Raw genomic sequence first — 22,460 nt, 5'->3', positions numbered from 1 at the left:
GCTATGGTGCAAAATTAACTTTTGTTTAAAAACAAACAAACTCAAAACCCCGTGTGCACTCAAAATCTTCCACCAAAAAATGTGAAGACAGACGTTAACATTTTACGGCAGCGGGGCTATTTTAGAAATGGCTGCACTGCAGTCAGAGTAACATACCTACTGCTCTCCGGGGCTGAGTTCTTAATAAAACTAGTTTTGCATGTTTGTCGCAGAAGTGAGCTGTACATCTTGCTAGTTTTCATTCCTTTGCCCCCGCATCCCCTCCTCTAATTCCTAGAGCAAGCTTTGCTTTTGCTTTTTTATTATCAGGGAAACGGTTTTCCTAGCTAACATTCAATACACTATTATGCACATCAGTTATTTTTACTGTAAAGCTCGTAGGACTTGCTCCATCACTGAGGTACAAGCTTTGAGCTCTCTCTTTGTATTACAGTGGTATCTCGGTTTTCAAACGTAATCTGTTCTGGAAGACCATTCGAGTTCCAAAATGTTCGAAAACTGAATACGGAAAATTCAGTACAGAAGCTGTGTGGCATGTTCGAGTTCCGAGGCATGTTCAAAAACAAAAGCATTTACTTCTGGGTTTACGGCGTTCGAGTTCCGAAACAACAGAGAGGTTCAAAAACCGAGGTACCACTGTATGTCTGTCTTCACCACAAAACCTGGCCAGTATTAAAGTGTGAAAGTACGGGACTAAATGGTTCTCTTTGCTTCAGATTTAGCATACCATTTATATACTCTCTGTCTCTCCACAGCTTGCAGCAATTTTGGAAAGCCAGTGTCTGTTTATGACACCACAGAATCAAGATGTCATTTACTGCTACCACAGGAATTTTAGGCTGATGCAAGGTCTTTCGATTAGTAGGTTCAGCTGCATCAGAAACACTTACATACCTTGTCAGAAGAGATTTTGTACAGGAACCAGCCATTTCTGTCCCAAAATACTGATCCAACTATTGCCAGGAGTAAATGTGTACACAGTGGATTCCAAATCATCCATCTTTGTTCAGGCACAACTTTGGCTGTATTTGACAGCAAGCATCAAAGATACACCAGGCATGCTAAAAGGCTCTGATCAGAGACTTGTCTATAATAATGAAAACCCTTACTCAGAAGAATAAGGAAGATGGCTATGACTAACCTCTTCAGAACTAAAAAAATTCCTTCTAGTAGCACCTTAAAGACCAACTAAGTTAGTTCTTGGTATGAGCTTTCGTGTGCAAGAAGTGTGCATGCACACGAAAGCTCATACCAAGAACTAACTTAGTTGGTCTTTAAGGTGCTACTGGAAGGAATTTTTTTTGTTTTGACTATGGCAGACCAACACGGCTACCGATCTGTAACTCTTCAGAACTGCGTATGATGCAGAGTTCAAATTAACATCCTGTGTAAACGCAGCCCTAGTTGGGTAAAAGGCGAGTAAACTGAAACAGAACTCATTCAGGGTCCACAACATACCAAAGTACACAAAACAAAAAGCTTTCAAAAAGATTTAGTATTATAAATATATCATCTTTGTCACAAAACACCTCGGCTGGGGGAAAAGTTTGGCATTTTGGGAATGGAAGTGTGCGTCTTCTCATCATACAAATTGTTTTTATACAAATCAAACTCCGAGACTAAGGCACAATGCTGTGTTTTAAGTCCACAATGTTCTTGTCTCTATGGATCCATAGTGTTTTTTCGCTAGTTACAAAACGATAAAAGCAGCAATCGTTTTTTTAAAGGAAGAAGCTGAATCATGATATGGTTCAGAAGAAGATTCATACTTGGAAAGCAAGTCCTGTCCCTCCCACAAAACTGTTCTTGGAAAGTTGCAAAAAGTACAGAACTGCTTGAGCAACTATATAATTATGTGCATAACTGCTGGCTCATTTGTTTTAGGATCACCGGCCAGGTTCATCCAAGAGGGATTTTTTTAAAATATAAAAAAGGAAGACTTTCTGTGTTTGTACTTTCACAACGCTGGAAAAGTCACCCAGAAAGTTAAGGCTCATGGACACAGCCCTTGATCTTTTGCATTCGGTGGGGGAGTTTTGCTACGGATGTCAATGGGATGCAGCTCACAGCCCTTGTCTACAGTTCTATAGCCATGGTCAGGCATTCTTAAAAACAAGGAAGAGAAGTGGAAGACATGTATAGCATCTTACCCTCCAAGCAAACAAAGTCATTGTCTGAGGACAGACTGTCCATATCCATTCTACCCTCAGCAGAATGTAGTTTATAGTGTCTCTGGCAGAAGTTACTTTGGCCATGGAAACTCAAAACATTCAAAATCAATTACACTCTCTCTATAAAAAATTTAAAACGGTATATTAGCAAAGACATTTGTCCTTATGTAAAAGAAGGTCCAGAGATGAAGAACTGGTTGGCACTGGAGACAAAAGTTGTAGGGGAGTGTTAGTGTAAAACTATCAGTGTTAATCAAGGAAAACGTGGGAGGAAGTTGCAATTTGCACCAAAAGGAAGAGAAAGGGGAGAGGTTTGGATCAGTCCGACTCTGATAAACTACACGGTCTTCGAAATTCTTGCCCACGTTCATGGATCCACTTATTGGATACTACAGGAAAAGGAAGAGAGAAGAGGCACATTTACATATGGTTACTCACACCTGGCTAAACTCAGTGAATACATATTAGTTTGTAAAAGACTGCTCTGGTTACAGAACTTCCCAAAGTCTAACTAAAAACATGGCATGACAAATTACTTCCTATTTATTGTTGAACAATGAGATTATTATTTTTTTACCATTACTAACAACCCTGTGAGGTGATTTAACACCTGGTAATATTGATCTGAAAAGATCAATACTGAACTTGCTGTGGAAAACCCCACCTACCTACAATGAATTATACAGTAGCTGGCAAACTGGACTTGCTTAGGTTTCATCTCCTTACCCATCGCTCTCACATTTCATTTAAAAATTGTATTTTTGTTGTTCTTATCTTTTGGCTATGTGCATATGTTTTAAAATGCGGCAGCTATGATGTCTGCGCAAATTCTCTGGTTTCATACTTACCCCATTTGTTTCCGACTAATACTGGACAGGCAGCATGCCTTGTGCTGTAGTCCCCTTCACCGCTTGGAAAAAGATTGTACCAAAATACAGCTGTCCCCTGGGAAGATATAAAGCCGAGTTGACTCATTAAACTGCCTTCAGTTTAACTTCTGGAAAGCGAAAAGCTAAGGCAGGCTAAAAACAGGGGGAACCACAAGCAACAGCAAAAGTGTGGGAAATGTCCTGATCATTATTTTCCCCCTGCGATTTCTAAGTGCTCCTCAGCGCTATGCTCACACATCACCTATTGAGCCCCTGGCAGCGATGCGAATTTCCGTAAAATTTTGAATTAATCTGCACAGGGTGTTTCGCATCGAAAAATTTTCAGTTTGCATCGGGAAATTTTTCTAGTAATCATAATCATAATCATAATCATAATCATAATCATAATGTTTTATTATTTATACCCCGCCCATCTGGCTGGGCTTCCCCAGCCACTCTGGGCGGCTTCCAACAAAATATTAAAATACAGTAATGCATCAAACATTAAAAGCTTCCCTAAACAGGGCTGCCTTAAGATGTCTTCTAAAAGTCTGGTAGTTGTTCTTCTTTTTGACATCTGGTGGGAGGGAGTTCCACAGGGCGGGTGCCACTACCGAGAAGGCCCTCCACCTGGTTCCCTGTAACTTGGCTTCTTGCAGTGAGGGAAATACCAGAAGGCCCTTGGCACTGGACCTCAGTGTCCGAGCAGAATGATGGGGGTGGAGATGCTCCTTCAGGTATACTGGACCGAGGCCGTTTACGGCTTTAAAGGTCAGCACCAACACTTTGAATTGTGCTCGGAAACGTACTGGGAGCCTAATGCACACTTTACCTCTAAGCCAGGATATGCGTAAGTACCAATCTTCTCATCCAGAACATTTCACACAGCTTCATTATATGATGCAGCATAGATGGCTTTTAAGTGGAAGGAAGAGTATGGAGACTGTCAGCTATGATATACAGGTATTTCACCTACCTTTCTAGGCCAAACACTAGCTCCTACTTCAGGAAATACTGTCGCTCCTCCTGCTGCCACATCACTCATCTGACAAAAGAAATGGTGTGAACCATTAAGCTAGCTACTGCAACAAGTAATCCCACAGATTTCACTACTGATCTGATCTCAAGGGTACTGCAGCACTTTGTAGGGATATTTTTCGCCGTTGATGTTTTGAACAATAAGGCAGATTGAATTTTTTTTAAAGGGGTATGCCTGTACCACACGGATATCTAAAGTACTCCACTAGAAGCACACAGCACTACATTCTAGTACAGGAAGCACCAACCTGTACATGAAAGGAAACCCCATCATCTATGGGGAATACGCTGCGGATGCTGGAATGATACCTGGGCAGGTACAGATTGCATTAAAAGCCTTAAGAGACAGAGGTTATTTGCGACAAAGATACCTAGCTTAGACACAGACATTTCATTCATTTAGGTTTGTGACCCTTTCTTTCAACTCTCAATATGTAGGACACTGTAGTTTTCTATTTTAAAAACAAAACAATTGAAGAACTATGGTCCCTAGCAGCAGGCAATCCAGTGATGCTCGCCTGACCTCCCGTGGCCCACATTACTGCTGTGTACCGGGAGATAAAGGTGAGGTTGGTGCAGCGAAAATGCACCATGCTGACCTCACTGTCACTATCCTCCCTCCTTCCCCACCTCCTCGGAAGCAGCATCAACATGGGAAACATGCAATCAGGTGAGCGTTGATGCACAGCTACTGGCTATGCTGCCATAACACAAACAGACGAATTATGAAAAGAACCACACATTTCCTCATAATTTTCACTGTGTGAGAGAAGCTCTTTTGGTGACATGGTTGAATCTTGCCTCCAAAGTATCTTAAAGTAAAGGTAAAGGTACCCCTGCCCATACGGGCCAGTCGTGTCCGACTCTAAGGTTGTGCGCCCATCTCACTTAAGAGGCCGGGGGCCAGCGCTGTCCGGAGACACTTCCGGGTCACGTGGCCAGCATGACAAAGCTGCATCTGGCGAGCCAGCGCAGCACACGGAAACGCCGTTTACCTTCCCGCCAGTAAGCGGTCCCTATTTATCTACTTGCACCCGGGGGTGCTTTCGAACTGCTAGGTTGGCAGGTGCTGGGACCGAACAACGGGAGCGCACCCCGCTGCAGGGATTTGAACCGCCGACCTTTCGATCGGCAAGTCCTAGGCACTGAGGCTTTTACCCACAGCTTACTTACATAGAATAACCATGTTGCAATTCGGTTGCCTGTACCCAGTTCTTTAAAGGCATCCGGCTCATCTTTCTGTGTGGAAAAACATGAAGTACAAGGTCTTACTGTACAAGCGAAACCCAACAATGGCACACAGTGTTAGCGCTAGGGTAGACATTTACAAATATTAATTTTTAGAATGCATGATGTAAGTGAGGGAAAATTAGTAGTAGTTACCTGAAAAATTATCAAGCATTTCACCCAGAAGTTAAAGGTATCCATTCAAATAAGCTGTCATTTCAGCATTTGAGTTTTACACTATCAGCATACAAAGTTCTTAAAGCATAAGGTATGCTTCTGGTGTCCTGGGACCTGGTTAAACTTTACTTACTAGGTTATCCTAACATGGCATCTCTCTGATGCTGCGACTGAGAACTCTTAACTCCTTCCAGTGATGGATAACAGAGAGAGAGAATGGAATGAGCCAACAGGAATGAGATTTGGACACTGTAAGTTATTGTTGATGTATTGCTGATGCTTAAGATATCACTGACAGTTGTATAATTTCATTAGGCTGCAGAGCAAAGGGAGAGAAGGGAAGCGGAGCTATTCCATTTGTTCTGCTATGAGTTCAGCTGCTCTCCCTCAACTGTCACCTAGAAAGCAGCCCTTCTATCAGGCTATCTGAACAGTTCTGATCTCAGCTGATCAATATAAGAACTGTAACTCTAAGGACGGATGCCTAAGCTTACATGTTTCCTCCTCCCTCCCCATTCATTTTTCGTTGTGTGTCATGACTTTTTGGTTGTAAACCTGAGGGCAAGGGCTATCTTTTTAAAAAAATTGATCTGTAAGCTGCTCTGGGAGCCTTTTTGGATGAAAAGCAGTGTAAATCCAATACAATCCAAATAACTTTAATGTGGTAGCCATTGGCCATGACAAATCTGAATCAAAAATAAATACAAGCAAAAGGCATATCGTGCCACAAATAATGGTCTCTATTTAGATCTCTGCGTCTCCCTTACAGTTCACTGCCTGTCCAGGGTCTTCTTTCTGATCTTTTTGGCTGCTAAAGGAAAAAGGGTGACTTTATGAGTCACTGAAGTGTTTACATTGCTAAGAACCTTCTCTGCTGGGAAGAGACATCTTTCCTGTAAGGTGAGAAATTGCCTCCTGGGTCCAATGTATAGTGGGCAATATAGTAAATAGTGTAAGACAGGCATGGGCAACCTTTGGCCCTCCAGATGTTTTCGCTTACAACTCCCATGATCCCTAGCTAACAGGACCAGTGGTCAGGTATGATGGGAATTGTAGTCCAAAACATCTGGAGGGCCGAAGGTTGCCTATGCCTGGTGTAAGATGTCTTCCACCTGCAGTTGCACGCATATACAGAGTAAGTATGCTTTTTAAAAATAAATACATGAAGTTCTGGGGAACATGGTCTTTGGGGACCTCTCAGAAATCCCATGAAGATAGCCATCACAATCTAGAAAAGTAACATGACTTTTGAAGGTACATAATCTTTTTAGGCTGAACAAGTTTCCATTGCTCTCTCCTACATCTGCAGATTAGAGGAATTGGTCTAAAAATCACATAGAACAACCAGGCAACAAGAAATTGTATGCTGACCACCAACTGCAGCTCAAGGCAACCAGAAGTTTAAAATATACTTGGCAATTTAAATGATTTATGTCAAAGCAAACAATGTGCTTTTCACCCCTAGAATTAGAAGGGATTTTTTTCCCCACTGCTCAACCCTAATTGCTTTCACATGTACATGCTTGGGAAGAATCCAGTGTTTCCCACACATTATATTATTGGATGCTATTTTAGTATATTAAGGCGGCACTCTTATACACACTTACTTTAAGTCAATGGGTTTTACTTCTGCAAATATGCTGGAAGGGTGCATTATTAGACATATGTATCTGGGAGGAAGCTCCATTTAGTAAAGTGAGATTTACTGAACAGGATTGCACAGCAAAGATATTCTTTCAAAAGCAGGTTTTTTTCTAAACGCATGCATGGGAGGAAAAAACGATTAACAACATGCATCATATAAGCCAATATAGACTTATTGTATATAATTTTTTAAGGGGGGAGGGAAATCAAGAATTATGTTAAGGCAATAATTTTAATAAATGTATGGTGGGCTCAAACAAAAATGTTAATTGACGGTGTTATTTAACACATAAATGCCCTGTAAACCACCATTTGAGATCATTTGTCCTATTTCTTGCAGCCTTGTCCCAATATAAAATAAAAGATAGTACTAAAAAAAATAAAAATCTGGCAGCCCACCCAGAAGTAAATATAAGCTAACATTAAGAGAAACAGAGATGTTATCCCATCAAGATCACTTGGTTCCTCTAATTTGTGCAACAACTTAAAACAGGTGTATAAACCTGTTAACAGTTTCAGTGATCTGAAACCCATAAATATCCAAGCCTGCCTAAACCCATTTGGATTTTTTTTTTTAAAGCCCTTCACCCTATGGTTGGTTGCAGATATATCACTATGACATAAGAGCTCTGGGGTTTTTTTAATACCATCACCTTAAATGTACCAGCCACCATTTCCTGCAGTTCCCCCCTTTAATCCTTTCATTCACTTAACAACATTTCACTTTAACATTTTGGTAATATTTGTTATTCTCTGCTGTTCAAATGGTGGTTTAGAGGACTTTAATAATTTCACACGGATTAGAAGACTTGAATGTAACACAAACACCCAATTAAACATTTGTGCCACAGGCTGAAAGGCCTAGGCTTCAGGCTATTTCATTTTTCACCCATCTCTTTACTTGCCCGAGCAAAGTCATAGTGGGGCTCATATTGTCCTCCCACTCCATAATTTGCTACCTGGAAGAAAGAAACACAGTGCGTGTAAAGCACAAAGGCAGGACAGAGAAAGACTTACCCTTCCAAAATCAAAATGAGGCTCGTACTGGCCTCCTACGCCGTAGTTGGCGACCTAGAGCAGAAGAAGAACAAACAACCAATGAACTACCCAGGGTGAGAGATGAAGTATCTGCTTCATACGTACATTGATGCTTTGCTAACAAGGAGTGTCATAAAATCAGGCCCAGGAGCAATGTGTGTGGTGGGGCGCAGCTTACCTTCCAGCACTGGCACCGATTCTGCAAGGCAGTGGCAAAGCTGGAGCTATGAAGGTGCACCATCAGGAACACCTGACTGGCAGGTCCCACCCACTGCAACCACATGGTCCCAACCTCACTGCTACCCTGCCATCTGGTGATGGACAGGTTGTAAGTACAGTGGAACCTTGGTTCCCGAACTTAATCCATTCCAGGAGTCTATTCGGGTCGGGAACCAAGGCACAGCTTCTGATTGGCTGCAGGAGCTTCATGCAGCCAATCAGAAGCCACGTCGGACGTTTTTGATTGTCTGGGAGCCTGAACATTCTGGCTCCCAAGGCGTTCGGGAGCCGAAGTTCCACTGTGCAAATAATTAACAAACCAATAAAGGCTGAACTATGCCCTCTTTAGTAGTGCCACCAACTTGAGTCTACTCTCCCAAATAAGGAACTAAATTAAGCAACGGCCTGAGGTTTCCCTTTCATTTGCCTTTACTGAAGATTCACCGACTTCATTTTCCATTAAAAAATGATTTTCAAAGTATTAAAACAATGTATTTCAGCAATGTAGCTCCCACCCTAATGTAACATTTTTCTTTTCCTTTAAAAAAATCTTTTCCCTGTTTTGCTCAACTGAACTCACCCAAGGAAATTCTGAACTGGAGTTTGCATTTTTTAATTTTTCACCATACACTTAAATATTGTGGCTAACTACATTCCGCACACAAACACAGGTAACAGAGCTCAATTTTTTTGTTTCAATGAAAAGCCATGACTTTAGAGTGAAACAGAGTTGCATGAGCCACACTGCCCCCTCCCACCCTTCCGAAACGGAGCCAGGGCTAAGCAAACATGCAGACAGAATTGCTTTTCTCCTCTAAATTTGCGTCTCTGAAAGTGGACTTTTGGGGTTCAGTTACATGCTTGCCACTTTATAATCTGCTAACACAGCAGACAACAGCAAAACAAGCAAAAATCAAATGTGAAGAAGAAAATTTGAACCAATGCTCTTGAAGCCTTCTCCTTTATTAAGAAATGGGGAGGGTAACACAAACAACATATTCGAATATTTTATTTAAACCAGTACGAGATGAGTTGATGCCAGCAAGATTCTTAATACTCAAGTAGCGTGGGGTTTGGGGGTGGCATTTGGGTTTTTCAATATCTCCTCGGCTCACCTGGAGCTCCTCTGCTGTGGAAACATCCAGTCCTGTAAGATCTTGTATTCTTGCATTAATACGTGCTACTACAGGGTTTTCATATCCAGACAGCCAGGCACTAAACATGGAAACAGATATTATTCCTGACCAGTATGATCAGAGCATCACTTTTCAAGACCAGTAAGAAACAATTTTTTAACTGTGCAAAAATGCCTACAGGCAAATGCCGACACTAAATGTGATAGCCGACATCTCAGTAGCTCCACTTAATGAACAACTTTAGCCCTATTGGCATATATTGCAGCTCTGCTGTATTTCTTCAAAGCAATCCCCTTTGGTTGGCCACCATCAAGTGAAGTAAGTTGTGACCTAAAAGAACACTTGGGAGAGCATGATATACACAATATTGCAATGTATGCCAGACCCTCTTTGATTCACCACGACTGCAAAGGAAATGCTGCAGTGGTGCACACTGCAGTTCACATAATAAACCCGTGGAAATTAACTCGCATAATAAACCCACTGAAATTAATACAGGTCCATTGGTTAATAAGTTAGGTCCAATGATATCAATGGGTTTCCTCTTAGTTAAACTTAAATACCACCCACTCTTTCCAGTCCAACCAGTGAGCCTGACTGTGAAAAACCTCTATCTTGCTTTCTTATATATGCATCCACATCATGGTGTATACTTGAACCCTACCTACACTGATTCAGCTGTTGATGCTGATATATGTGAAAAACAGGAAGCCTCTCCATGGCAGAACTGCACTCAAAATTCCCACCTCTCCACTAACAAGCTGGCAGAAACAATTGCCCTAGAAACTGTCCAACAAACAGCTAAGGATGAATGGACTAAACCCTGTATTGTCTAACTGTATTTTAATAAGCAACTGGTGGCTTAAGAAGATTACTTCCCACTCTCACCCCCAAGTGTAGGAAAAATTCTACCTGCCCCACCCCCGCTCCACATGGGGTGCGGGCTCTCCTATATATATTACTAATTATCCTGAAAACCGGTTTACTGAGGTAGCAGCAGGATCGCCGATAAGTGATGCTTATGATTGTGACCATTTTACAAGGTTACAATTCACTGTACGAGACTAGTTTCCAGAGGGCTAGCCATGTTTTTCCAACAAAAAACCAACAATGAGTCTTGTGGCACCTTTACAGGCAAACACATTTTATTGTGGAATAAAGACTAGAGTTGGATTCAAGACTAGATTAGTCACAAGAACTTATTTCCATTCCTACCAGGGACTGTAATGATGGGGTGGACTGTTTGAAGCAGTAAAGTACATGGACTACTCCCAAGTAAAAAGTAGTGTCCAGAAGAAGCGTTCATTTAAATGTGGGCTGAGGGCTGGGGGCAGAGGAATAGCACAATCTTATCTGAAACTGGAGAAGCTGTTAAGTGTTTGGCTCTCTTCCTGCCAAAATTCTTTGCCCTACCAGACACACACAGGCCCACTCAGTTTCTGCCTCTTTCTATTCAAACCTGAATTTTCTGTTAAGGTGTCTACTCCCCACATATTCTAGTAGCTTGGACAACATTAAAGACCCTAGTTTCACATTTTGTACACCTTAAAAACCAAACAGTAATCAAAAGCTAGTTGTTCGATTAGCAAACGTAATTTTTATGCACCATCGATGGTCAAAGATCCCTTGCAGAAACACATCATGTATATATACTAGTTTGAAAGGATTAAACTGTATTTTCACTACCACTCGAGTTTGTTTAGTACCCTCCTTTTCAAAAGGATCACAGCAAATCTCTAATCAAGAGCGGTAAAATATGACACCACACAGGTTACAGAATCTCAAAGGGTACGGAGAAGGGAGAGCTGAATGTTTGTCTGAAGTTAGTAGGCAAGGAAATTTAGGGGGGAAACTATAAGAACGACTGTTAGCATACAGAGCAATTGCAAGCATAAGAAATATAGACAGAGAATATATTTCTTATAACGAAAAACAATGTCATGTCACATAAAGCATTACCCATAGCGAGACTTATTTCCTAAAGAAGAAAATTCGTATTACAGCAAGCGAAGTTAGTTACAATGAAAAACTAGTATTTGCACCACTTAATAACCCCTCTTCATTACCCCTACATTAACCCGCTGGCTTCCCCATCTCATCCCATGCAGCTACTTTCTGAAGCAATTTCTCTTTTCTGCTCTGCAGCCCAGCTTTGTACCTGTTTTCACCTTCACCCTTATGTCCATGTCTCTTTCTACCTCCATTTGTCCAACACTCCCCCCCCCCGGTTGCACACAAACCACCCCCACAGTAACTTCCTGCATCTTCCTCCTTCCACACATTGCAGCCACTAAGTTTGCTTCTCCCCTTCTGCCCGATTATGAAGCCACCATTGTAGTGGCAGCCAGTTGTTCCAGGACTCAATTGAAGGTGCTGGTTTTTACTTGCAAAGCCGTCTGTGGCCTGGCCCAGCATTTCTTATGGAACACCTCATCCTCCTGTTACTTGTTCCAGCGACTATACAAAGCTGCTCTGGAACTCTTCCAGGTAGGCAGGGTTGTTGGGCATACATTATTCCGTGGTTTTCGATTGGGGACAGTTGCCTCAGCTTCTGTCAGGCCCAGCCAGAATGGAGAGCTGTTAGGTATGAGGCAAGCTCTAAATCGCGTTTTAGATTCTGAATGAAAGCTTGGCAGAATAAGGTTGTTCAGCTCCTTCTTTTTAACAGCAATTTTATATTGTGTTTTAATTCTTATATTCTGCTGTAATGTAGACCACCCTGAGTTTTCTTTCAGTAAGGAGGAAGCTAAATAAACACAGTACATTTTAGCTCCCGAACGCCGCAAACCCGGAAGTGTTCCAGTTTGCGAACTTTTTTTGGAAGCTGAACATCCGATCCAATTAAGTGCAGGAAGCTCCTGCAGCCAATCGGAAGCTGCGCTTTGGTTTTTGAACTATTCTGGGAGTCAAACGGACTTGCAGAAGGGGTTCCAATGCTGCTTCTCTATTACTGTACCTGCTGTAATGTTTCAGCCTTCTCCTTCTCCTGTAGCCTAATTCGTAAAAATGTCAACTTTCAATTGTTTCAATGCCTTTTTTCTACTTCAACTCAGTCAACATATACCCATCAATTGCATATCCATCAGAAATGGAGTGGGGGGCAGAGAGAGAGACGTTATCTTGCCAGAGGAACAAGCATATCCTCCCATTTCCTTTCCCAGGAAGATCACTTGTCAATACTTTTCATTTCAGCTCACAGTCATGTGGAAGCTAAAATAATCCTGCAATGCCTCTGTATCATTTGTGAGGGAAATTGTGCTCTCTGAACACTGCAATGTGCTCTTATTGCTCTCGACAGCATCAAAAAAGCTTTTCCACGTTGAATGTTGTTAAAAGTTAAATTTAGTGGGCATAACAATATTTCTGAGGTTCTCTCCTTTTGAAATAAACTATCACTCAAGAAAGGTACCTTCACTTCCATCAACATTTACTTTCATTCCTTAAAAGGTTCAGCATCTTTCCACTGAAGCTTTTAAAAACGGCACTACTAGGAAGGACTGTTCCTAAAACTTTAAAAAGTAATGTTGAAAGGCATGCATTTGTCTGGTGGAGACTCCACTATCATGGGCTAAATAAATTCCTTTAAAGAAGTCCCCCCCCCCCCTCACACACACTTTCTTTCTAGAGAGGAAACTATATCGTAGAGTAATTGGCTATTTCACAGGCATGCATCACGACCAGCAGTTTCCTGAAAGTCAGGGACTGGCCGAAATATTATGGTACTACATACACATGGCTTGGCTCTAAATGCTGCTTTCCACTGCTGGCAAAATGCCACCGTCATGCTGCCTGCCACGTACTTCAGCACAAACAGTAGTCCTGTCATAAGCAGAGGCATGCCGTTAATATAGAAATGTGTTAGCTAGGAAAGAGTGCTTGGAATGTTTGGGAGGAGGAAGCAGACTTCTATTAAAAATACACGAGAAAGTTTTTGGGTTCCCTGTAAATGTGGCTTTACTAGTTTGTTTGTTTTTTATAAAAAAAATACTAATATCCTTGACAGGAATGAAAACCTACTCCTTCGGCAATACAGATTTCGGTTTTGAAAAAAATCTGTCTTCTTAATATTGCCTGGTGTGTGAAACTTTTCACAGAACTGCACAAGGCAAAAACAGATTCAAACTGGATAGTCAGAATGCACAGCCCACTGGCGGATATTAACTGCAGCTGACGTAAATATTTTGAATGTCCACAATAGGTTCTACTGTGGTTTAAACCACCAGGAGAAGAACAGCTCTAAAAGGAGCTTACAGAGGCACAAATTATACCTAACAACTCACACATTAGTTCCTACACTTTATCACTACTAAAACCACACACATGAAACAGCAGACGTAACAATTAATTACTAAAGGAAAGCAGTCTGCATTTTTGCCTGCTCCTGAATTGTGGCTTTTAATGTAACAAATCCCTGAAGGTCAAGGCAGCTTCTCTTTCCTCGAATCAACACACACGATGCAAGCTTCAAGAAGGTGTTAATATTAACAAGTGGCCTTTGCTTTAGCAATCAGCTTGGCTCTTGTACAAAAGTGTTGGATAGCACCTTAACAGGAGACATTCATTTCCTCTGAACAACTATTCCCCATGTTTTGCAACAGGTGTATATGAGGGTCAACTACTGATCCATTAAACAGCTCAAGACCACTTTCTCCACTAAATTTGCCACACAAGCGTGCTCTTGCATGCTAGTTCCCATCTTGAAAATCTCATGTTATGTTTTCAGGAAGTACTGGACATATTGCACAAATCCTGATTTACACACCTTTGATGTAAAAGCTAGATTTCCCCCCCCCCCTGGGCATTTTTTGTGGACAGGCATATTATAATAGCAAATAATTTTTGAGGCTGCTTATGCCATACTTTTTTTATAAGAAGAAAAACCCATGAAATTGAATGATTTACAAACTATTAACAGTATTTATAAGCGCCTCACTGAAATATCCCCTTAAGCCAGTAAGGATTTTTTTTTTTTTTTTGCCACAAACAGTAACTTTTAATCATACACATTTAAAAGGATGGGAAAAGACAACTACTATATTTAGTACACTAACTATTTAAAAATAGAATCCGAACTAGGAATCTCAAGCTACCATTAACATAGAATGTTTCCTGTTTACCATGTGCCTCCTAGGAAGTGCTTAAGATTATCACAGGCATCCTGACATAGAAGTAAAAGCAAGCAGATGCTATATAGCATGTCATTTACAAGGATTCTTTCTAAAATAAAACAATGTTGTGTTAATTCTGGTGGGATCATGCAGGTAAGAAAGTAAGGTTCATGCATCGACACATATACAGAAGTGTTTAACAAAGCAATCCTATACATGTCTACCCAGAAGTAAGCTCACTGACTTAAAACAGGATTTATTCCAGGTAAGCATGTATGGGATTGCAACCTAACACTCACTGATTTGAACAAGGACATTCCTGAAGTGCTTAACTTTGACTGGTTCTTTACCCACAGAGTTTAAATTTGAGGATTTTCCCCTTTAAGCCTTCCAAACTTCCAGAGCCACAGAGGTTAGTGTTCTATTTTAAGGCTCCATCCTTTTCATCTAGCTAGCAATTAGTTGAAGTGGGGGGGGGGGGGAGGTAAAGAATCCCACACCAAGTTTGACACAAGCCACTGCGAAGAGAATTCCTGTAGCAACTTATCGACATACCAGCGTCCCCTTACCTCTTAGAGACTCTGTAATGTGCTGTGGTCAGTTTCCCAGTCTGGGGGTCATGCACAGTAGCTCGGCTCAGCTACAAAAAGAGAAAGGACAAGGGGCTTACTCTAGTAGCAAGCTTCTTTTGGGCCAAGCCACAGGCAATTAGAAGGGTTCCGATTGGTCTGGATGGAATGTAATGCTCAGATCAGCAAGAACATTTAAAAGGATTACAGTAGCTGCTGCTACCGTTACTCCCCAATTAATCTCAATTGGTTCAGTAAATTTGGTTAGATTGTCCTTTCACTTTTTCCCTCCAAATGGAAAGTTTATGCAAGCCAATTATTTGCAGAGTTTCACAGAGAACTTCTCGGTACCCAGAAGTTTATTGTTTTGAATTGCTGCCTCAGTTTTGCTTTTTGAGAAAAGACAAAGCTTTTGCACGAGACTCAGGAGATATACATAGATATTTAAAGATGTCATTAAACTCACTGTAGCAACCCTGGGCCATTCACTATCTAACCTACCTCACAAGGTATTACAATAGGGCTATTTCAGTTAACTGTTGCATGAACTGCCCAGAGTATAAATATTGTAATTCATAATTTTTTGTAGTGGTTAGTGAATGATCTGGGAGCAGCTGAAGCTAAACAGAAGGGGAACTGATCACTGCCATGCACAAGAGCTTTACATAAGAGCTAGGTGTAAATAAATATTAAGCTGGGATTAATTACTATTCATATTGTGTCACGATACATGGGGAAACCCCACAGCTGTTTTAGTAAGTGTGAGCAATTGCCAAGAGAAAACTCATTTAAAATTTATCAAGCCAGTAGTTTAGGTTAATTAAATCTGTTAATCACTTCCCGCAACTAGTAGAAGTCTCTCTGGGAATGTGTCACCTGGCTCTAGCAAAACAAAACTAGAATTAGCAATCATGCAAGATAAAATGATAGCCTCTGTTACGATGGATGTGCAGAAGTGCTTCTATATCCCTAAATACAAATAGCTGAAGAGCCGTCTTGCCAAGATCACTTCTCTGCAGATTTCACAGACAGGAAGCAGAGAGCTCATTTTACTAGTGAACTTGATAACTCTGCATGCCTCTTTGACAGTTCTGTGGGAGGCTATCCCTTAAAAAACCAAGACATGGAAGACTTTGATGGAGAAAATGACGCTCTGTATTGCAGAAGGAAAAACTGAAATCTCTACCCAAGAAAACACTGAGGCAGATTGGAACAAACTAGGAATACATCCTAAATAGGCATACAAGGACAGAACTTCTGGTTAGAGGAAGAATCTGAGAAACTCAGCAGTAACAGTTTGTTACAGTATCTGCAGAGAGCAAAGAAATGGACCAGAAAAATAATAATCAAACTCTTGTGTTTTCTGGTCATTTTCTCCCCTAATGAGCACCGCAGAGGCACTCATTAAAGGGAAAGAATATACGGCAAGTGAAATCTTACCTTTTGCTAATTCTGTAATGTGCAGTCTCCAAAACGCCTGTTATGGGGTTTGAAATGGTGGCTCGCCTCAGCTGTGAAGCGAACCAATCAGAACAGTTGCATTACAATGTATATTATCGCATCACATCAATCCGACCATTCAGAACCCAATTATGGAGCACAGGCTAAAGTAGGTTGGTTCTCATAGCTATGTATAGCAAGAGTATAATATCATACACAATACTGTATGGAGGAGACCCATTACCAAGCAGGTACTTCTCTTTTTGTAACGTGTAAGAACGCGACTCACCTTCAACTAGCTTGGAGCAACAGGGCATTCCCAATAGCCTTATACCCAGCTTTTTACTTTGGTTTCAGTAATTTATCAGCTTGGCTTGTACAATTACGACCAACCAGGATAGCTTACTGTAGGTATTTGAGATACCTACAGGGATGGGGAACCTGTGGTCCTCCAGATGTTGCCGGACTCCCAAGTCTCATCAGCCGCAGCCAGCATGGCCAGTGATCATGGATGATGGGAGTTGTAGTCAAGCAACCTATGTGCGCCATAGGTTATGCATCTCTATGAAGTTTTTTGTTGGATCAGGTATACTGTACCAAGCTGGTCTACGAACAACTCACATCTGGCTTCACTCTAGACTGTTTCCCAGGGGCTGATACAGCTTTGAAATGCAAGATGTGACCACGCTTCTTACCAGGCAGGCACCTCTTGAATAATCATTTTGTTAAAAGAAGGAATGCCCGCCTGCGTGGGAAGAAGCAGTGATGGGTACCGGTACTCCTAATCTGAAGTGGGGAAGAGTTACAGAGCACTGACGTGTGCCACTTACCTCTTAAGCACCCCTCTGATCAAGGCAACAAGGAACAACCTCTCCTTTCCCAAAGAGACGGTGCGAGTTAGGTTAAAAAAAAGCTTGCAACTCACATGCTTCTACCAGCAGCACCTATTCACAAATTGTTGATGGACTGGTGCTGACGAGCGCATGAGAGACGCACATGCTCTTTCAACACAGCAGGCATCTCCTCCCTTAGAAGATGAGAGGTCACCCCTGAAGGCACTTGCATCTAATAGCTAGCTCTTTAGCGCAACTTCTCATTTCTCAGATGGGGTGCCTGAAATCAATCTTTTGACCAAGGAGACAGACACACCCTGGTGACTAGGCTGGGGGGGGGGGAAGTTTGTGCCATGGCTGAGAAAATCTTTTGCCAAACTATTTGACCTGGGGGGAATAAGTCATCTTTTCCTAAAAACCAAACCAAATAATTAATCGTGTCCACATACAAAGTATAAACAAGATTTTACAAATAGGTCTAAAATGGATCAGTCATAAGTTTTCTATTTTTCCAAGGAAAGGCTATCGTTGGGGCCATTTTTAAAAGAATGAAAATCTGCACTGGGCGGCCGGTTGAGAAACTATGCCCTGCACTCAATCCTACACTTAAAACTCTTCTCTTCCCTTAAGTTTACTTGGGAGTCCAGACTATGTGCAAAATGGCCATGTGCAAACTTGGGCCAAGTGAAACTCCATTCGGCTTACACACTATATTGTAACTTCATAATTGCAGAGTAACAAGAAAGCCCGTGATCTACCATCGTAGGTATTGTCACTTACAACTGCAGCTGAATCAATACTTCTAATGTGCTTTGCAAACAGAATTAAAACAATTAAAAGGTAGTAGTATATTAATCCAAAGGAGTTATTTCTATCCAGAGGCAGTTCATGCATGCTGCAAAGATTGTCAAGTCCCACACTATAGTTTTTCAGGATTGTTTTTCACAGCCAGCCACAAAAAGTCCTCCCCAGCTTAATTGCTAAGACCTGCAGAGGAAGTTAGGTCAGACTGTTTGTCAACCTAACCCGGTACTGCCAACTTTAGATAGCCAGTGGCTCACCTTTTCTTTATTTTAAATGAACTTTTAAAAACAATCCTTTTTAAAAGCCTTAAAATGCCAGGGATTGAACAAGGAATTCTGTATGTTGCAGCATGTGCTCTAACATGGAATTATTCTAAAGTGTCAGTTCTTAATGCAATTACAGGGGGAATATTTTATTACAGACTCATCCAAAGCAAAGCGTGCCATCATGAAAACAAGGCTGGCCGGGAGAGCTCATGCATTTGTAGTATCATTTAAGTTATCATGGACAGATTGAGATTCTTTATTTACCCTCGGTTTTGCAAGCTCTTTGACAGTTTCTATTTCTTCGTCAGAGATTATTTCAACAAAGCGAACAATCCGAGGGCGGTCCCATTCATCCTCTTGTTTAACAGGGCCCAGTATGTACCTGGGATTCCCATTCCCATCGTAATAGCGGCAAAAAAGCTTCTTTTGTCTTCTTGGGGTCTGCAAGAAGCAAAATGTTCCAAAAAAGTTTGTAAACAAATGCATAAATATCTGAAACGATATAGCTATCTAGCTGAACCAGCAGATTTTCACCATCTATATTAAAGCCATTTTTATAAACTGTACATAAAAGATATTAATTACCATTTTGAGACCCTCCCCACGGCACAGCATTTCATACTTCTGTCTCTCTGGAAGATAATCTTTGGCAGGTCCCCTTTTCTGAGTTTTGTTTTCCTTTTCAGTCTGTCCATCAGTTTGGGCAATAGACTTGTTTGCTTCTTTTTCTTTTTCTTTTTCCATGATGTACTCGAAGTATTTCATATTGCCATTAGCTCTCTGGTGTTCTGAATCTATTGGAAAAGAAATGAGCCCCTTTGTGAAAGGCTAACCATTCAACAAACTTGCTTTTCATGGTTAACATTTTCTTTTTAAGCATATGCTTAAATCTGAATATTGCCAACATCTAACTCACTCGTATTCTGCCAGCTGTTTTAGTTGCATACTCTCATTAAAGAGATAAGTTCCTAAGTCAAACAAACAAATGATTGACAGAGTGGTATTTTCACAGCAGTTGTGAATCTTTCCATGAAACAACTCAGAACGAATGAACGCTTCTTTAAATCGCTCCAATCCTTGTAAACTAGGGCTGTATTACAGCTATGCTCACAGAAATTTTAAACTACCAGGAAAAATGTTTGTTGAGCTCTAGATGTTTGCAAGAAACACTCTTCCAGCAGATATGCTTTTTGTGAAACTGTAACACTACACTAGCACAGACAAGGCTAGAAATGTAGCTGATGTGCTACCCTCTATTTGATGTTGGATACAAGAATAGCCAATGGCCAGGGGTAATGGGAGTCCAACAGCGATTGGACGTCACCACATATGCTACCTCTGAAAGTTTACAACAACAACAAAAAGGACCAAAGCAGACATGAAGATTAAGGTGAAAATCTCAACAGAAAACACTTGGTGCACTATCATATTGTTTAAGACCCCTCTGGTAGTTTGTAATAAAAAAGTGAAACTTTAGACATTTACACATTATTGCAATTGACAAAAACAAAACAAAACAAAACACCACTAACACGTTGAACAGAAGGTCATTATGCACCAAGCAGCAGTAAAGACCTGATCCTACTCATAAAGCACGATGCAATAGCAGATATACATTTATAAAGCCTTGCATGAATTAACGTACTATTTCCAACAAGCATTTTATGATAGCATAACAAGAATGTATTGCAGGCCAATGTGACAATCTGGGTGTTTTAGGAAAAGATGCTAGAAAAACAGAAGTTGCTACTATCAGAATGAACGTTAAGAGATGTGTCACTTTGGTGTGTTTTTTTTTACAATCCCAAGCAAAGAATAAAGTATTATTATTATTTATTCAGTTTATATACCACCTTTTATCAAAAGATCTCAGGACAGTGTAAAACATTAAGAACACATTACAGAGCATTAATAATAAAAACGTAATAAAAATCATAGTATCAGACAACATAATAAAATAATCGTAACAACAGAGCCCCACCCCCACCCCAGCTTTAGCAAGCCATAGATTAATTAATGGCTAAACGCCTGGGTAAATAAGTCTTTGCGCATATAAACCAATAGTAGCAATATAAATTAAAATAGAAGATGTGGAATCTAAAACTTGTGCTTGAGCAGGAACTGACATGGGGTGATTGGCTTTTGGAATCACTCCCCACATCTGAATCAGATTCCAATGAGAATACATTAGTCCCTTCCAGAATCGCAATGACAATCTGAAATGGGTCTTTTGGGGCCTGCAGCCTAAATGGGGAGAGCAAACAGGAGCAGCAGGCTGCAGGGAGGCTTCTAAGCCCTGCTGCATTCCCGTTTATGCCATCAGGAGCATACAGACGCATACAATCCTCACCTATTCAGAACTGATCTGATTTATGGTCAGACTTGTTTTGAATGCACAAAAGCTATCAGCTAATGGAAGCAGAGCCAGATTATCTTGCTCCCGGTTGCCCAATACAGAATGCCACTGCTGTTGGCACTAGGAAAAGCTATTGTTTTGAAGACAACTACTATTTAAGAGGGGGCGCGGGTGGGGCTGTGGGTTAAACCACAGAGCCTAGGACTTGCTGATCAGAAGGTCGGCGGTTCGAATCCCTGCGAGGGGGTGAACTCCTGTTGTTCGGTCCCTGCTCCTGCCAACCTAGCAGTTCGAAAGCACGTCAAAGTGCAAGTAGATAAATAGGTACTGCTCCGGCGGGAAGGTAAACGGCATTTCCGTGCACTGCTCTGGTTCGCCAGAAGCGGCTTAGTCATGCTGGCCACATGACCCGGAAGCTGTACGCCGGCTCCCTCGGCCAATAAAGCAAGATGAGCGCCGCAACCCCAGAGTCGGCCATGACTGGACCTAATGGTCAGGGGCCCCTTTACCTTTACCTTACTATTTAAGAAGTTCACAACAATGCCTTTAACCCCGAGATAAATTAACTTTTAAAAAAGGAAGGCAAGTTTCCCACTCCCCACCTGCAGCTATTTGTACCTCTTCAAAACTTCACTGGAGAGACGAGAGGGAATGGGAAGTCCTTCCATGGACTTCCTTAAGTTAACAAATTACAGGGACAAAGCTTGTTTTGGTAGCAATTCCTCTCTCCTTCAGAAGCCCCCTCCCATCCCACACTGCTCAGGAAGATTTCCAGACCATCCAGGAGAAAGGGGGGGGGGGACAAGATAGGAAGCAGAAATTGCACTAATCAGCAAACAGATCTTTGGTGCACAGGAAAATTAGTGCACAAAATTAGTTATTGCAACCCACAGGAAATATACAAGTTCTTTAACATACCCAACTCAAGAAGACGCTTGGTAAGCATCACGGCTTTCTCCAGATCTCCCTGCTGGTACACAGCATAACTCAAGTAGTCTAGGACAGAAACCTTGCCAATGGAAGGAGAAACCTCTCCATCATCCAGCTGTTTTAGAGCTTGCTCCATCCACAGTTCAGTGTGGTAGTAGTCTGCTTCTGTGTATGCAATCTTGCCCAGCTCAAAGCAATCCTCAGCTGTTAGAAATGTCTTATGTTTCACTCCTGTAGGAAACAAGAAGCCAAAAATGTTGAATCAAGGTTGCATTGAAATTGCAGTACTGAATCATTTGCACTGATTTTCTTCTTCTTCTGAAGTTGCATTTTTCTATTTTTATTATGTGATTAATGACACCTTACAAAGCCTATGATGGAAAAAACAAAGTTGTGCAAAATTCATGCTAACTATAGCTACTTAATTTTTACATTTTTGTATAGGCTGCAATTTACTGTAAATTAGTGCACTTACCACTTAATGTAGAAAAGCAAACCTAGACAGCATCTTAAAAAGCAAACCTAGACAGCATCTTAAAAAGCAGAGACATCACCTTGCCAACAAAGGTCTGTATAGTTAAAGCTATGCTTTTCCCAGTAGTGATGTATGGAAGTGAGAGCTGGACCATCAAGAA

At 41.3% G+C, this 22,460-nt stretch overlaps 1 protein-coding gene across 4 annotated transcripts in view; it reads right to left on the bottom strand.

Annotated features, from left to right (window-relative positions):
* Window positions 1-1,476: 1,476 nt before the first annotated feature.
* P4HA1 (prolyl 4-hydroxylase subunit alpha 1) overlaps window positions 1,477-22,460 on the bottom strand; it is a 30,677-nt gene continuing 9,693 nt past the window's right edge. The window contains exons 6-15 of one of the 4 annotated variants that reach the window (XM_028729617.2): window positions 21,814-22,056; window positions 19,125-19,333; window positions 18,804-18,980; window positions 16,637-16,707; window positions 9,499-9,598; window positions 8,144-8,197; window positions 5,252-5,317; window positions 4,017-4,085; window positions 3,020-3,116; window positions 1,477-2,560 (exon numbers count right to left, since the gene is read on the bottom strand). In XM_028729617.2, coding sequence (XP_028585450.2) covers window positions 2,490-2,560; window positions 3,020-3,116; window positions 4,017-4,085; window positions 5,252-5,317; window positions 8,144-8,197; window positions 9,499-9,598; window positions 16,637-16,707; window positions 18,804-18,980; window positions 19,125-19,333; window positions 21,814-22,056 — 1,157 coding nt within the window. In that variant the 3' untranslated portion in view covers window positions 1,477-2,489. The other 3 variants (XM_028729618.2, XM_028729620.2, XM_028729619.2) reach the window with 3 other exon arrangements.

This window comes from Podarcis muralis, chromosome 6 (assembly GCF_964188315.1).
Source record: "Podarcis muralis chromosome 6, rPodMur119.hap1.1, whole genome shotgun sequence".
Lineage (NCBI taxonomy): Eukaryota > Metazoa > Chordata > Lepidosauria > Squamata > Lacertidae > Podarcis > Podarcis muralis.
This window is presented reverse-complemented; position numbering and strand designations above follow the sequence as displayed.